Source organism: Lagopus leucura, unplaced genomic scaffold (genome assembly GCF_019238085.1).
Source record: "Lagopus leucura isolate 7727_CA_CO unplaced genomic scaffold, USGS_WTPT01 Super-Scaffold_100052, whole genome shotgun sequence".
NCBI classification, from domain to species: domain Eukaryota; kingdom Metazoa; phylum Chordata; class Aves; order Galliformes; family Phasianidae; genus Lagopus; species Lagopus leucura.
The window spans coordinates 605,097-622,333 of NW_024962298.1; the positions used below are offsets into that span (position 1 = coordinate 605,097).

The 17,237-nt window shown below is 45.9% G+C and overlaps 1 protein-coding gene across 1 annotated transcript in view; it reads right to left on the minus strand.

Moving 5' to 3' along the window:
• Positions 1-17,237, minus strand: part of MYO9A (myosin IXA) — a 161,910-nt gene that overhangs the window by 52,048 nt on the left and 92,625 nt on the right. The window contains exon 11 of the mRNA XM_042885759.1: positions 10,817-10,951. Coding sequence (XP_042741693.1) covers positions 10,817-10,951 — 135 coding nt within the window. The remainder of the gene's footprint in view (positions 1-10,816; positions 10,952-17,237) is intronic.

Consider the following 17,237-nt stretch of genomic DNA (forward strand, 5'->3'; position numbering starts at 1 on the left):
ACCAACAAAGACACTTGTTCTGCTGGCATGAACACAATAACCTCCCAACTGACACAGCCTGAAGTGACAGAGCAGAGTTTTGTTGCCATAGCACCATCAGTTGCTTGCTAACAGCCTGGTCAGCAATTGCATTAGACAAAGCCTGGGGGAGAAGGGGGTCAGTGGCTTCAACTCACCTCTCACTAAGGAAAAAAGTATTTATGTATGCGCTTCATAACTGCATTCAATATTCAGAAAGATGTGGCTAAGCAAAGAGCTGGCTCCTTGAGCTCTTCTTGCTTGCAAGGCGTTTTTGAGAGCTTAAAATGCTCAGACTGATCTGAATGCCATGCCTCAAAACTATTTGTGATGTTCAAACATAGAAGGAAAATGGGGGTCCAGGCGCTGCAGAGCACATACCTGGAATGTGAGCATTCTCTACTGAAATTCACATGACGTTATTTGAGGAACATTAGCTTGTAAAATCTGTGGTACCAAATTAGCAGAATGTGGAAGTATTTCCAATATTGTTATGTGAAAATTAGAGCAACTGTAGTAAGCAGACAGCTGAGCACTATTAAAAGAAAAATGCCTGTCTACTACTGACCACAGGCTGCAGACACTGCAAGGACTGCTCGTCCCATAGAGGGATGCAGAATAAGAGCTGGTACTGGAACACGTGTGCTGAACAGCAGAATATTCCCAGCTGGGATAAGGGCTTGAGGGAAGCCTGCTGCTCAGAACCACAGAGAGCTGGGGTTTTATAGCTGATGTGCAGAGTAAGAAGCACTGTTGTGCCTACAGAAGGGCAGATCAGCTCTGTTATCAAGACTTTATTTTGATGCTAAACCAAACACTCTCTAATCCACAGCGAGATTAAAACTCCGCATATACTGACTGACAGAAAGTACCCACAACTGACAGCATCCAGCCCTGACAGAAGCTTGGAGCACCTCTCCTATGAAGCAAGGTTGAGGGAACTGGGATTATTTAGCTTGCAAAAGAGAAGGCTCCAGGGAGACCTCATTGCGGCCTTCCAATACATGAAAGGAGGGGGAACGGCTGTTTACAAGGGTGGATGGTGGTAGGACAAGGGGGAATGGTTTTAAACTGACACAGGGGAGGTTTAGGTTGGATCTTAGGAGGAAGTTTTTCCCCCAGAGGGCGGTGAGGCACTGGAACAGGTTGCCCAAGGAGGCTGTGGATGCCCCATCCCTGCAGGCATTCAAGGCCAGGCTGGATGTGGCTCTGGGCAGCCTGGGCTGCTGGTTGGCGACCTGCACACAGCAGGGGGGTTGGAACCGGATGAGCATTTGGTCCTTTGCAACCCAGGCCATTCTGTGATTCATTTTGGAGGCACTGGAATGTATTTCTGCACATCCACACGTGCTTGGAGCAGGGAGGTGAGGTGCAGGAAACACCGAGCACAGAATCCACTGCCTTCACTCATGTGTCTGAGCCTTCATCTGTGCCTGTGCTTCTCTCATTCTGCACTCCCTGCATGTGAAATAAATACACAGAAACACAGCACTAAGCCTTCACTGCATGCAAGCTAAAAGCGAACAACTTAATATTAATCCTGAGTAGAATCATTCAAGAGACAAGCGGGGAGAAAAGGAAAAATAAATATTTTCATTAATATCTGCATTAATCCTCTCTCTCTGGTGTTATTTCCAGGATGAGAGTGAAGGAAGATGATGCTTAGGATTTTCACTTTTGCATCCAGTACTGGAACTAAATTCATTTACTCTGAGGGGAAAAAACACACATTTATAATCTCAGTCTTTCAGCTACTCTGAATTGCTCCACATGCAGCTATGGCAGCAGCAAGGGGCAGCAGATGCTAAAAAGTAGAATCAAAAAGGGAGAAAATTGCAATGCTCACAGTACTGCACTCCCAGGGGCACTGCTCCCCAAAACCACATGGCAGAATGAAGAGATGGCCAGAGGGAGTGGTCTGGAGCCTGAAGAACACAAAGACAGCATGAGACCGTGTATGTTGGAGGCGAACATGAGAGACGTGATGTAAGTGCAAAACAGAGAGCAGCATGGAGAAAACATAATAAACAGAAGTTTCCCATCTGTCTTAGAGGATGAAATACAGGGAATAGAAAACTAATCAAAGGGCAGCAAAAAATAAGGGCTGAACACTAAGACTGAGGTTTTTTTCCTCGATGTATGGAATTTGTTGCCCTATTGCTGGATACCAAAAGTCAAACAACTGGCATGACCTGGGGCTTGGTAGGCATCCACTGCCCAGCCTGCAAGCCACAAAATATCTCAGCACTTCAGTGCCCAGGAGGCGATCATCTCATACAGTACTGCAATAGCACCAGGCTGCAGTGGAAGCTGGGGAGCAGCCCCAAAATTAACATTTAAAGCCCACAGAGAAGGTGGGCAGCCTTGTTGCTGGCGAGATGGTTTTGTTCCATCAGTCAGCCCACGTTCACTGTGAGAGTATCGCTCGAGCTTGCAGAGCTTTGTGACCCAAAGCCCTTCCTGATAGCCAGATATAAAAGCAATCAAAGCAGGTTCAGAAAGCAGGGAAATGTGTGAAAGGTCCTCAGACCTCGGGCTTCATCTCCCTGCAGCACGTAACCACCAGGCAGGACGTTCTCTCCTTCCTTTGCAGGGGCAAGGCTGAAGGAGAAAAGAGGGGTGAAATGCAGGGGGAAACGGTCCAGCATGAAGTGCTACTGCAGCGAGTCCAACTGTAAAATCAGAATGGACTAACAAGGAAACGTAAAGCAGAGTGATCAGATATTTGCATGGGATTGTGCACACAGCACGCTGTGCTTCCCAAAAGCATGAGAACACCTGTAATGCTGGGATAAACCCCAAAAGCAGAGGAAAACCTGACCAGATGGAGCCAGATAAGTGGCCAGAGTGCATCTGGCAGAGCTGATCTGATGACCTTCCTTACTGAGGCACAAGTAAGCCTTACTCCCACACGGCTATTCACAGAATTAAGTGGGAAACCACCTTCTTCCAGAGCAGCTCCATGTAGGAACTCTCAGTGCCATCATCACCAACTGCTCGTGAGCAGCATCCCATGACCCACTCCCGTGCCACCCATCGCTTCGGGATCTCCACAAGCACATTTTTCCCAGAAATTCACAGTTGAACAGAAGGGTGTGAAATTCCTCCCCACTCGGCTCCAACACCATCTGCTGAGCTTTGAGACAGCGCGTACAAAGTGAGAATGCAGGAATTAAACCGCTTCCACACCTCACTGTGCTCCTTGCCGACGGCCCCAGCTTACTTACAAAACATCACAAGTGGATTCAACGCCCAAGCTTTTGCAAATATAAGCCTGCAGCCAGCAAACCCAAGTGTATGAACTGCTCCTCTTGATTGCTGTCCTAATAGCAGACCACCAGACACGCAGATTCAGAGGGATAAAACATAAATAAGCTGAAAGAGCACAGCTGAAAAACCAGAACAGAATCCTTATTTTTCATTCTATATGGAAAACTGTCTGGGAGAGAACATAACGTTGGTTCTCTAACAACAACATTAAAAGAGGTCATCATCACGTGATCCGCTGAGCAGGCTGAAGCTTCTCCAAGGCTCTGTAAGAGCTCCTCTTTGGAGCTTTCTGGATATGTTGGTCTGGAATTTCTCCACGGATTTGTGCTGCTGCTTTTGTGGCCGTGTCCAAGGAGAAAGGACTTGGAAGGACCAGCCACAGCAAAAGCTACTGAGGAAAAAGAAACCACGGCAAAAGAAACTCCCCTCTGATCCCTGGCAATGCCACGCTTTTTAAAGGAAACTTTGATCTTTGCAGCTAAAAGGTTTTTCTCTCCTCTAAGCAAGTAAGGATCCATGAAAAGTCTTATTTACTGTCACTAATACCAGCAGGCTGCACTTCAAAGGGGAAATGGATTACGGTTCTAAATGCTGTTGCTCCTGATCAGCCCTGCAGTTTTTCCAGGCATTCAAAACTAGTTATTTCTCTGCAGATAACAGAGCAAATCAGAAGAGTCAGAAGCTGTCCTAGTGAAGGGCTAGCCAAGGTATCTAGAGCTCCTGAACCCATCTTCCGAGCAAGCAAAGTAGAACTGCCCAAATACAACGTGCTCATTGAAGGGACCCCAATGCTGCCAACCTTCCAGATGGGAGAACCTCATTCCAAGAGTTCCTGAATGAGTGAGACCTGTGTCCACAGGCTGTGGATGACAGAGATGCCTCGAGTTCCTGACACCCCTCCAGACGGGTGCCAAAGCCAACCGTGCCCATGCTCCATTTAGGAGCTTGCCAAATACTTTCTGTTTGTTCCCAAGCTAAGTAAAAAAGGAATTTACACACACAGCTTTTTCTTAAAAAGCGCCCACAGCCAGCATGTATAAATATGCATCCACATGCCATATAAATACACCATCTATAAAAAAACAAAATAGTGAATTCCTATTTTGGTTCGAGACACGTGAGATGAACATCGAGTCGTCATTAAATCACAATTAGAAAATCATGGAGAAATAAGTGCAAGGCACTGCATGCAGCTCTCGCTGGATGACGCCTCATTTTCCAGCCAGCAGTACTGACAGCGGCCAACACGCACAGGTCGATGCCCCCGGGATTGCTGTTATTTAGTGCATGATCCAAAGGCACGGCTCTGTGCTCATGGGCTCTGCAGATCCCCATCCCAAATCAGCTCCCTACGCTTCAGTGGCAGCGGTGGGGTTTGGTGGGTTCTGATCTCAAAAGATGGAAAATCACGTTTGTGACATTCGTCTAGCACAACACACCCAGCCATGGCCCTGCTTACTCCTCCAGTCCTTTTGCCCAACCCTGGCCCTACAGCCAGTGACACACAAGTCTAAGGATGATTTGCAACCTGCAGGTAATTGCTACTGAAATCAAAGAGGAAAGGAATTATGTCTCAATGGTTATTACTACACGTACCAGGCTTGGACAACGTAAAGGAAACCTTGGCTCAATCCTGCTTTATCCTTGTGCCAATAAATGCATGCGCTTTGTTTCTCCTCCCATCCATCCATACCCTCAGCAGGATCACAGCTCTCCTTGCGAGGGCTCATCCCATACTGCCCCCAAAAAACCCTGCTATGATGCCAAGCCAGCTGTCTGGGCAGGAATCTCACACGTTCTGGGCCAGCCACTCCTGCCTCAACCACGCAGCATTTCAGATGAGCTGAAATATTTTAGGGGCTTTCTGCTTCCAGTGATGCCTTGTTCCTCATCTTGCTCACACCAGACTCAGGGAAACCCACCAGCACTGCTTTCAGACAAACCGCCGTTCACAAACACTTGCTAATATTTCATTAAACCCTTGCCCACTGTAGCCCAAAGGTTTGGGAATGTGCAAAAATTTCCCTACAACCACAGCTCTGGTCAAAGACTGGGACTCAAATCACAGAATCACAGAATAACTTGGCTTGGCAGGGACCACAAGGATCACGAAGCTCCAGCCCCCCTTTTGCAGGCAGGGTCACCAACCTCCATATCTAATACCTGCCCAGGGCCCCATCCAACCTGGCCTTGCACACCTCCAGGGATGGACGGGGCATCCACAGCCTCTGTGGGCAGCTGTTCCAGCTCCTCACTGCTCTCCTAGATCTTCCCCCTGACATCCAACCTAAATCTTTCCCCCCTCAACTTAAAACCATATCCTCTTGTCCTTCTCTGTTATCTACATTGAAACAGCTGGTCCCAAGCATGAATATCAGCACTCAGCACAGCAGGGTGCACGGGGCAATTCACTGGGGCACAGAAATTGTGTCTATACCATTCAAAAATAACTATTACAAAATACTGCTTATTTCATCTTCATCTCTGTTTCTTAATTTGCATTTTTGTCTGTTACCTAATGTATGCGGTATCAGTATATTAGTGCAAACTGTGGTGCTGTGTTCACAAAGACTCAATCATTAGCGGACTTACATACACCGTGCTTCCCCACTGGGCTTTAAGAAAGAATCAAGGAATCAAAAAACACTAACTAACCCAAACTGCTTCCTATGGACAGCTAAATCCAGCACAGAAATAACACAACAAGTCCTCGAGTCCATACATCACAGCAGAATAGCTTTCCAGATCATTTTCTGAGAACGTTTTCCAATTTGCCTACCTAGAGTGCTGCCACGCAGATTTAATACAATTAAAATTTGTTTTTCCATCTGTTTTCACGCTGCCATTACCCCAAAGCTCTTCTCTCATCCCAAGGAGATCGTGCACAGCAAACATTCCAGGGGCTGATGGTGAGCACAGCCCCATTTTCTTCTGAAGATAACGCTTAAGCAACTCAAAGTATTCTTTCTTCTCCCCACGTATGAGTTATGTACGATGGCTCGTTTCCAAATCATAAATCAGTAACTTCTGCAGCCTGTTATTCCTCCGCATGTCACGGGGAATAGAGCTGAGCACAGCATTTTGCAGCCAACCCTTTTCCAAGGAAAACAGAAATCCGACGCGAGCTCCCAGCGCCCGACGCATCGCTCGTGGTCACCGCTCATCTCCAGCCATGGTAAGGATGGAATACGTGGAGGCCATGTTTGTGCCCACAAGGAGAGAGGAAACACTGCAGGGGAGACAGTGAGTGCTCCATGCTGTATCAGAAAGTCCCTTTTTTGTTAGGTGCTTCTGCTCTGTTTTCCCTATGTGACACTGCTGGGATTTGAAGCAGTGCACAGAAATCCCGAGTGTCCAAGATGCTTTAAAATACTACAGGTGCTAAGCATGGCTACAGTCATTTCACAGGGCAAATTAACTGTGTCACCACATCCTGCATCAAATTCATGGATCCTTGTTTTTTTGGTGGTGCTTTGTTCGTTTTTGTTTGTTTTTTTAATTCACTCCCACTGCAATGAACAAACTGCTACAACATCCACGATTCAGCCAGGACTTCATTTTCCACGCGGAGTTTAGAATGGCCTAGATTGAAATGGTCTGCAATGCTCATCCCATTCCAAAACCCCTGCTGTGTGCAGGGTCACCAACCAGCAGCCCAGGCTGCCCAGAGCCACATCCAGCCTGGCCTTGAATGCCCGCAGGGAAGGGGCATCCACAGCCTCCTTGGGCAGCCTGTTCCAGTGCGTAAAAACCTATCTACCTCTAGAAATACTTGCAGAGCTCTGGATGACTGAGCAAACATTTTGCAGGACGTGTTATCTTTATGAAATTAAGTTTTCCTATGTGAGTTGGCTGGGACATGAAACTCACCAGGGACCATGCCAGAAAACAGACTTTGCTCAACACCTGAGCACAAGCCAGTTGACTGCGCTCCAAGCCTCTTTTTTCTTTTATTTCAACCTCAGTTCCCCATCAATTTTTAAAACAATAAAAGGATGTCCTCAAAATTGAAATTTGGCTGCTGCAATGTAGAAAACGAGGCAGAACCTGAAGCGGCAATGCCTGCGGGATGGCAGGCTATAGGACCTGTCAAACTTTGCAAAGTATTGGCTGAAAACAGGAAGAGGAGGGTGGGGGTGAGCCAAAACAACGAGAATCAGGAGGCTGCCCATCCATCAGGACAACTGCCAGAAATCTGAATAGCAGAGGAGAGCTGCTCCAACACCAGGGGCTATGCGCACACCTTGCCTTACACTGGGGTCTTGTCAGCTGGAGGGATGAGACCACGCTTTGAGGAAGAGCTAATCATACCTTCACTGTGCAAGGACCTTGGGAAAGCAGAATTCATCCTCCTGCCACATAGAGCAGGAGTGGTAAGGCCTGCAGGAGCAGCCCCAGAGCCACCAGCAGCAGGGCTACAGCCCCGCGTCCCAGCTGAGCCCCTCTTGCGGGACACATGGGAAGCAGAAAACCACTCTGGCTCAATGCTGCAATGACAACCTTTACACCTGTGAATCATTATCCTTCTGAACGCAAGCATTTGCCTACACAAATATACCAGGATTTATGAGGCTGGGCTTCACCCAGTTAGTGTTGGTCTCTCTTGCATCTTCCTTCATCTGCTGAAGCACATTCCCATGCACCACAGATCATCACTGAGCCTTCCTCAGCTATCCAGAATGGGTGGTTTATTAAAAAAAAATAATGTAGGAAAGGAACATTAATAATTGTCTTCATTCAAGATAGAACTCCAACACGTACCTTTTTTTTTTCGCCTTCTCCTCCTGTTTTACTACAAACAGTGTGCAGAGATGTGTTATCCTCACTCACAAGGTCGTCTTGAGAATAAGGAGCTGTGTACTGCAGAGATCTTTGCATCTGCCTCAGCACACAGCAGCAGAGCAGCTGTGTTTTTGGGAGGCACCAGGCTACAGGCAGACAGACCGTGGCTGTTTGCAAACAGCTGGAAATAGCACTGTCTTTAGATAGAAAGGGTTTTTTGTGAAGTGCGTTAGAAATCACTAGGAGTCATGGAAGACAAAAAAGAAAATATGGTTAAAACAATCCTGTGCCTGTGCTAGACCACTCTGTGGTAGGGTCTCTGGTTTCCATAACATAAGCAGTATGTCATAGCAACAATTACATCAGTGCTAAATGCCATTCCTGCACACAAATTCTACTACAACTCGTAGAAAATCCTTGGTGCCGACTTGAATTTGTCCTTCCTTCTAGCAGAAATTTCCAAATAGCTCAGCAATGCTGTCTGCTGCCTTCCTGAGAATCTGAGAAGTCCATCTCTGGAAGCAGAGAACATCAGCACATCACCAACAACCCCATTTGTTTCTCAGCACAGGAAGACACCAAAACAAGCTCAGGTATTTGCCACTCAAAGTAATGCAACTATTTTGCTGCCCTGAAACACAACATGTACTACCCAGTGTCCATCTGCAGACTGGCAACGATTATTAAAAAGCAGATTGGGCCAACTAGGAATGAAGGACATTCTTAATGTCCAAAATCTGCATGTGCATCACCAGCTGTCTTCTCATCAAATCAAATCATTCTCCTACTTGCAGCAGATAACCCCAAGGAGAACAAGAGAAAATGATTAGACTGCGCAAGTCAATCAAGAGTTAGCACTTGTAGGGTATTTACTTACACTTGCAGAAAACAAAATATGAAGAGAAGAGTGTATTGCCACTGGCTGAGACTGCAAACAAATATTTTCTGCCTTGATGATGTGTTCAAGCATTAAGAATTGGAATTGAGCACTTTGGAATCAGATGCCTCCAAAACTGCTCTTCTTATACATACTGAAAACATAGATGCGAATGACTTCATGCACTTGACAGGTTTATAGCAGCAACCTAATTAGGTCATTGGTTATAAGCTGGCCCATGGAGAATTACAGCACATTCCTTTCATCAAACTGCCTCCATCAGGAGCTCTGATGGAACATTTCAGACCCAAGCAGGAGCACTGACCTGCCAAGAAGCCTCAGCCCAGCACAGAATTCCCTTTGGGATGATGACATCTCACCCAGGTGCCATCTTCCCCCATGCCCCCCCAAAAACCCCTCTACAAAGTCTATCAGCTACTTTAGAGGAAAAAAAGAGCTATACTGGTTCGACAGCAGTCTTCCAGTTTGCCCTTTTTTTGCGGATAACTGCAAAACCACCCTATTTCCCAGAAATACAGCCTTGTTTTTCCCCACTGACTTCTTACAGCATCTATTGAAGGGTGCATCAGAATACAAAGAACCAGTTACAAAACAGAAATAAAGCATTCAGCAGCTCAGCACCATCTCCTTGATGTGGATAGCAAAGAGAGGAGGGTCAAAGTGCAGCAAACACCCTGCAAATGTTCCATCAGGGCTACATTGCTTATTTTTGCCCATCCTTTGTGCCCACCCCTTTTCAGATCTCTCGCAGTACTTACTAACAGATAGCTAGTAAGTATTGATAGATAACAGAGAGGCCCAAACCAAAGCTATCAGAGTTTCTGGGCAGGGCCAGTTTAATGTTCTGATCTCAGCTGGACTCAGGCTGCACAGTGCAGCTCATCAAATACCAGCCCGACAGAAACAAACGATAAGGAGGATTCCATCGACCTCACCCAAAGAAGGATTTCACAGAATCAGGGCATGCAGACTGGCACAGAAAAAAAAAAAAAAGGCATTTTGAAGGTCCAGAGCATATTTAAATTTACCTTTACATACTTATATATAGATATTTTTAATTCTTTCATAGGCATTCACTGTCAGTCCCTGTCACAGATGGGGAACCATGGGAAACAGACAGCCTTTAATGCAGCCCAACTGCACGTCGTGCATTCACAACAAGGCACGTACTTCAGCAGTTGATGTGTCCTGCTTGTTATTACACAATAAATGATGTTTGGCAAAGCCTCCTCCCACTCTGTAAAGAAACCATGCCATTCTGTAGCACGTTACCTCTTAAATTATAGCCTGTACTTCTGCCATCTCTCTTACAGCACATTAATCGGAGGCCGGAAGGCAACACCCAGTCTTAACAAACCTAAAACAAAGCTTAAAGTTCAACCCTCCTAACATGTCTCTGCTATCACAAGTCACAAGGACCAAGCTGAACCTTCCAGAATGTGTTCCACTTTCAAGAAAATCAGAAAAATAACATACGTGGTATTGAACCACATAGCAGTGAGTCCAGAGAAACGCAAGACAGAAGTTGGACGCTGATGAATCCTCAGAGCATATGTTAAGGGGACAACAGTTAAGGTCTTGGTGATGCCTGAGGATATCTGTATCTCCAATTCAGCAAGGGGCTTGGAAAGCAAGAGTTATTTCAGAACAGCAAGTCTCTGCATTTTATCTTATTGGCAGCAGTAACAGCAATAAGTAGCAATGACAGATAGAAACTAAATACGAATAATTCCAGGTACGTTTTTTAGCACAAAGGAATTAAGGGGACATTTGAAGAACTCTGGGTCCATCAGTCCCACAAATCCATGAGTACACTCATCGTATGATAGCAAATATTTACAGGCCCACCTGTTCCAGCTTAAAGATGTGTTGGTTGAAGTAGTGCTGTAAGCGTTCATTGGCAAAGTTAATGCAGAACTGTTCAAAACTGTTGTTTTCATAGTCCTCAAACCCAAAAATATCAAGTACTCCGATGGATAAAGTCTGCAAGAAAAGTGAGAATGCAGATTAGCATAAAAATAAAAAGCCAGTGGATTATTTCTATGCTGAGTACAATCAGAAGCAAACAAACAGAATTAAATACGCTTAATATTGGGATTTCATTTTTACTGGGACTGTTAATATTATGCCATCTGGAAGGCTTCACCTACTTCAGAGGGATGAAATGTAACTTCAGATGTCTGGACAGATGGCCTTTTTCTAAATAAAAGTCCTCTCAGAGTATTTTGGCTATTTTTATTATTTATAGAGAAATTGCCATCTTCGAAGAAATCTGAACCCAGCTCCAAGTTATTCCATTGGGCCTAATATAGCAGTCTGGGGGAAAAACAAGGGTAGGGCTGGAAAAGAAGCTAGCATCACAAAAACAAAACACTGAAACACTCGTAGAAAGCAGATACAAGCAAAGCAAACTCAGTCCAGCTGTAAGCCTCCCAATGCAACACCTGCACAGCAGGAGGTTGAACAGAAACAAAGCATCGCAAGGAAGGAAAATACAGCAGGTCAGCAGTTGAAAAGCATCAGAACCTAAATATGGACAGAAAAAACATCCCATAGTGAGAAGTGTGGGCCAGACCACGCTCGTAGTGGGATGGTGTCTCCCAACATCCAACAGGGTAAAAAGGACCTGACATAGGTACAATTCCTGCTGCAACAACCAGGCCTGCTCTGTCAAACAAGTAATTAATCATCAGCTACAAATAAAGCTCAGCCCATGTCCATCTAGCAAGTCTCTGGCCAGGATGCACGCACAGGGCCCTCCACCAGCTCAGGCTTCCACATCTCACCAACATCCCACTTAGGTGAAGAGCTCTGTTCATACACCCCAACTACACCAAACAGCACACGAGGTAACAGCATCAGAGCTAGCCAAATGACCCAAAGCTCAGGCAAGGAGGGGAAATACCCCCTCTGCTCCATCCATAGGAACATAGTGAGCTGCTGGGCTCCGGGTTTTAATTGCACTGGTCTAACAAGGATTTTATCAAACCACCTTCTTAAGGCTATTACAACTCTGCTACCAGAAGCACAAACCAGATTACCATAGTGTTGTCTGTGCTGCAACTGGAACATTTTCACGTTATCATGGCAGTAAAGCCTTCCTTCTGTGCTTGGCCCATAGGCAGAGGGCTACCCAAATCTGAAGGAGCTGCTGCTGCTGCAAGCTTTTGTATGAGAGGGATTCTGGCAACGCTGGCAGTCATACAAGCAGAAGTACAACCCAAAAAGCACAGTGAGAGGCACACCAAGTGCTGCGAGCCTGTTTTTCCAAAAGGTCACTGGCCACTTTCTCCTCCTCTTGCCTGATGTTTGGGTTTTCCTCTCTATTCCGGCACCAGATGGCTGTACCTGCTATAAGGATGACAGCTGAGAGCCCTTGGGCAGCTTCCCAGCAGTTTGCATCACCTGGCAAGCCCTGAACAACAGCTGTTGGACGGGAGGTGGAACTGGAAGCTCCTGGAGCAAGGACAGAGCCTGGCAGAGCAATCTCCCTGGGCATCCCAATGATCTGTTCACAAAGCCATTCATTAAATCCCAGACTGAGAAGTAAAAACCATTGGTTTCATGGTTTTATTTTTAATACCTTCATTAAAACTATCGGTTCACTCACTTTATCTATGGGACGTATGAAGATGGTAACAGAAACACCAGAGAGTGACCTAACCCTAATCAGAAGCACCATGCTGGCACTGCAAAGCTCCTTCCTTCCAGGAGTGAATGCTTCAAACTAAGCACACAGACTGCCACAACAGAACACGACACAGCTGAGTACAACCAACTTCCCCATTTCCAATGCTAGCAGTTACTGTGCCAAAACCACTACTGAAATACATTTTAATGGCTCACAAAAAGCAGGCTCAGAGGCAAGAGGCACAGAACTCCAAAATCTCAGCACCTAACAACATCACTGCAGCTCTGTGAGACGAGCAGGGATAATTCTGCACGTGTCATTTCTCAGCAGTTCCCCCTTCTCATCTCACTTCCATTGAGCCCGACCCCTCCTCCAGAAAGCAAAATCTTGCAATGTGCTTTTGGATGCACTGAACGAGGGAAAGAAAGAGGTCAACATGTTGGAGTCCATCAGACTCTTAAGAAACTCAGATTTTTACGGCTGTTTCTCTGCCTCCCGACCTGCTGGCCTTCAAAAAATCTCACTGTACCTCTCATAAAAGGGTCCTACTGGCTTTGCCAGCATAAAGCAGCTCAAGCCTTCTACCAGGAAAAAAAATATGTCTGTTGAGTTATGTGTAAGTGAAATTATTCTGTTAAGCTGCATGCAATCCGGCCGGCTATAGGATGAAGTTTACAGCACAGTATGTACTGAAAGTAATCAAATATCAAAGCTTAGAAATCTTCAACGCTTCGGTTTTTAATTCAGGCTTTGAAGGAATGCCACCTGGAAACAACAACAAGATGTAGGATGAACTACATTTAATGAACCTGTGTATAGCTTATGTCTTAATGTTGCTCCTCTACCCAAACCAATATTTAAAGACAAGTGTGCAGCAGTGACAAGCCAGCAAGTGTCAGCTTGCTGCAGGATCAAGCAAGTTATTAGTGCAGCATCTTTAGAAGCACAGAACGGTTGCAAAGGAGCATATTGCTCACCCAGTCCCAACCCCCTGCTGTGTGCAGGTCACCAACCAGCAGCCCAGGCTGCCCAGAGCCACATCCAGCCTGGCCTTGAATGCCTCCAGGGATGGGGCATCACAGCCTCCTTGGGCAGCCTGTTCCACTGCCTCACCGCCCTCTGGGTGAAAAACTTCCTCCTCATATCCAACCTAAACCTCCCCTGTGTCAGTTTAAAACCATTCCCCTTGTCCTATCACTATATACCCTCACAAAGAGCAGTTCCCCCTCCTGTTTATACACTCCATTCAAATACCAGAAGGCCACAATGAGGTCTCCCCAGAGCCTTCTCTTTTGCGAGCTAAACAAGCCTGGCTCCCTCAACCTTTCTTCATAGAAGAGGTGCCCCAGCCCTTTAGCAATCCATTCTTTGTATTTAAAAACATACATCAACGAAGATGTTGAAGTTTGTTGAGCCTCAGATTAAGAATCAGAGAGTATTTGAGGGAAAAAGCAGCCTCACACTTTCCTAAAATGCCACAGCCATGAATCAGGGAGTTAAATGTCACGCAGGGGTCTTCAGGGCACTCAGCAAATGAGGGTCTCAAAGCTTGCCTGCTCTGCAACTCCCACAGTGCCCATAAACATGGGCTGTCAGAGCTGACTTATGGCACCCCAACGCATGTTGGTGATGTCATCCCACCACTGAGGCACGCTTTGGCAATCGCAAAAGGGTTTGTTTCAGATTCTGGGGGGGGAAAAAAAAACGAAATGATATTCCAAACCAAGCCAACGCTGTGAATATAAAGAACATCATCACCAATAAATCTTAAAGGATTATTCCAATCTATATCACCACAACGTCCACGGTGACATCTGACACAAAGTGGGAGGTGGGAATTTGCTACAGATTCTGAATCTGGGACATGAAAATGACGAACAGATGTGCACGAAGCCCAGTGAAGTGTTCAGCAGTTCTTCCTCTCTTTCAGGTCAGATAGCCAAGAATAATCTTAGTTGATGAATTAAATTATTTAGAGGCCGTGAATTCACACTGACCACGACAAACACTTAAGAACACCTCCGCTACAACAGGGTTATTCAGCAGAAAAGGAAGATGCTTCACAAAAACCACATGGGAAAAGCTTAAAAACACCCTTGAAAGAAATCTCTTTCCTTCAAACATCATCTGCACTGCATCATCATTTTAAGCAGCAAGACGGTCTTCTAACAATCCCTAACCTAATATAAGGAGGGGAAATTAAATAAAGGACTCTGTGAGGTTTAGTAATCGAGTTCTCACGAGGAGGAAACATCTCCGACCTCATTAATAAAGGTCAGATTTCAGACAGTTGTAGGGTATTACAAGAAGAGCGAGCCGTTATCAGAACAGAAACCAAAAGCTCAACAGAGACGACCATCAGAAATGGAGAACACACCAGCAGCAACTCACAGCAAAACCCACACGCAGCAGCACTGCTGGAAGCATGAAACAACTCCTATCAAATCACTATCCCAAACTCAGCTCAGAAACAACGTGCTGTGAATCCTGTCAGTGAGTGAGATAAGCCAAGTCCCACTGTGCTTTCCCAAAATAATTCACTGTACATTAACTATGCATGGATATCAAAGGTCTGATTTACATCTTCCAAATACTAGCTTGAAAAACAGTGGAAGAATGGCAACCAAGGAGTTGTTTGCTTTACCTAGCTTCGTCTTTTGATCTTCTCCTCACTGCTGTTATCAAATAAACACACGTATTTGGATATGAAAAATCTCTCTGCTCCCATTGCCCCAAGTTCTCCTGAGGCCATAGACACTGTTAGGACCTGTGTCTTCTTCCAGCCTATCAACAAAGCAGTCCATCAGAATTCAGCCTGGCTTAAATCAAACCAATCAAACCCTGCAGCAAACGCAGCTCGCCCCAAGGAAGGCCCACATCTACCAGGTTTTGGCCAAGTCCTGCCCAAGTAGCTCTGCAACACCATTTGCACAGCAAGAAGGCTTTGCTGGATGCAGAGATGGTTTTTACAGCACACAGAGCAGAGTAAAGCAGGATCTCAGGTGCATACCCGATTTACAGATGTGCATTTGGAATATTTGCCTCCTCCAACCTCCGTCCTTCATTGTCAAAGCCCTGAGCTATAGAACCAGGCAGAATGTTAAGCAAGCCCCTGCAAAGCCCATGCAAGCTCAAATCAGGTGTTTTTATAGGACTGAAATCAGAATTTATGCTGACAATCACAATCTGCACCTTCACTTCTGACACCAACTTTAGGCACAGGTCTCCTCTCAACTTGCACTCTCAGTTATTTTACCTCTGCACAAGACTAAATGCCACAAAAGACAGATCTCTGCCGAAAACCCATCACCTGACAATCTTCCAAACCTTCAAAAGCTGCAGGATTATTTGACAGTTTATCTTAAAAGTCAAATTAACACTGGTGACAAGCATGGGCTGGGATAAAGCCAGTGCACTTGCTGCAGCATGAAGGGTACATCACCCACTGCCAACTCAGGAGGCAGCAGCCTTTCAGGGAAAGGTGCAAGATTATATTTTTCTTCCAAAAACCAGAGATTAAATGTGCACTTTTGGGATACAGGCACATACCTGTACATATCCAAAGCAATGCTGCCACGTGAGCACTGACATCTTGCCTGCACTGACAGCTCTTTCCATGGGCTGGAGTTCTCATATCCTGCAGCCAAACCCCAGGAACACATATGGGAGTAAGAAGTGCTACATCCTAATGCAGTGTTTTTCGGCCTGAGTCCTACCCGAGGTTGAGATCAAGCTCACAGGTATCTACAGTTGTGCCCTGCTGCCACACAGAGCTCAAGCAAGTGGCAGTGTCCTAGACTGATTTAGTCTGTAAATATTACGGAGCACACACTATTTAAAAACAAATAAATAAATCATCTATAGTGGGTTATTAAAAAAATAAGCAGCGTTTGAGATGCATCTCCTTGTGAAAAGAAGTCCACTGTTTGTGTCTCACCAAGAACACAAGTGGCTTTTTCCCTGACAGCTCAGACAAAACTTTGATGACATACCAAAGATCAGGTAACGTTCTGTAAAATAGTACACCAAGTGTGTGCAGGCAGGAGGCACACTGGATGTCACCAAACTCATCTTGCCAGTAGTGTCACCAACCGCCTATTTAGAACAAGCTTTACAAAATGCCTTTATTTATAGCCTATAATCACGCTCCTCTAATCACCACAAGCATTTCTGTGCAGTTAACTATAGGAGCAGCTATGCTACAAACCACTGCGACTTCCCTCAGTCCCCCAGTGTAATTCAAATGCAATGCTTAGCAATGCAATCAGCCTCTTGGCAGCTTCACTTCGGTTGCACGATCCAGAAAAGAAATGATAAGAAAATAAAATGCTGCTGGCCTGCACCCAGTATTTCCAAGCACGGCATAGCTGGCGAGCTGCAGGCACGTGCATGCGTGGCCACGTTCGTACACGTATGCATGGAGAGCAGCCAGGGGTCAGCCCTGCCCTGAGCACAGCACAGGTTCTGGGACAAGGGCTCAGAAAGGATGTCCTGGATCACCGTGTGCAGCCCCTGCTATCGCAGGAAACGTCCTGCAATCCCTGCCATCAGTTCTTTGGGAAGCCGGCGAGGCACCGTGCTGACTTCACTCTTCCCGTCGCAGTGCTTTTCCAACCCTGCTCCCTGCTCCTCAGAGCC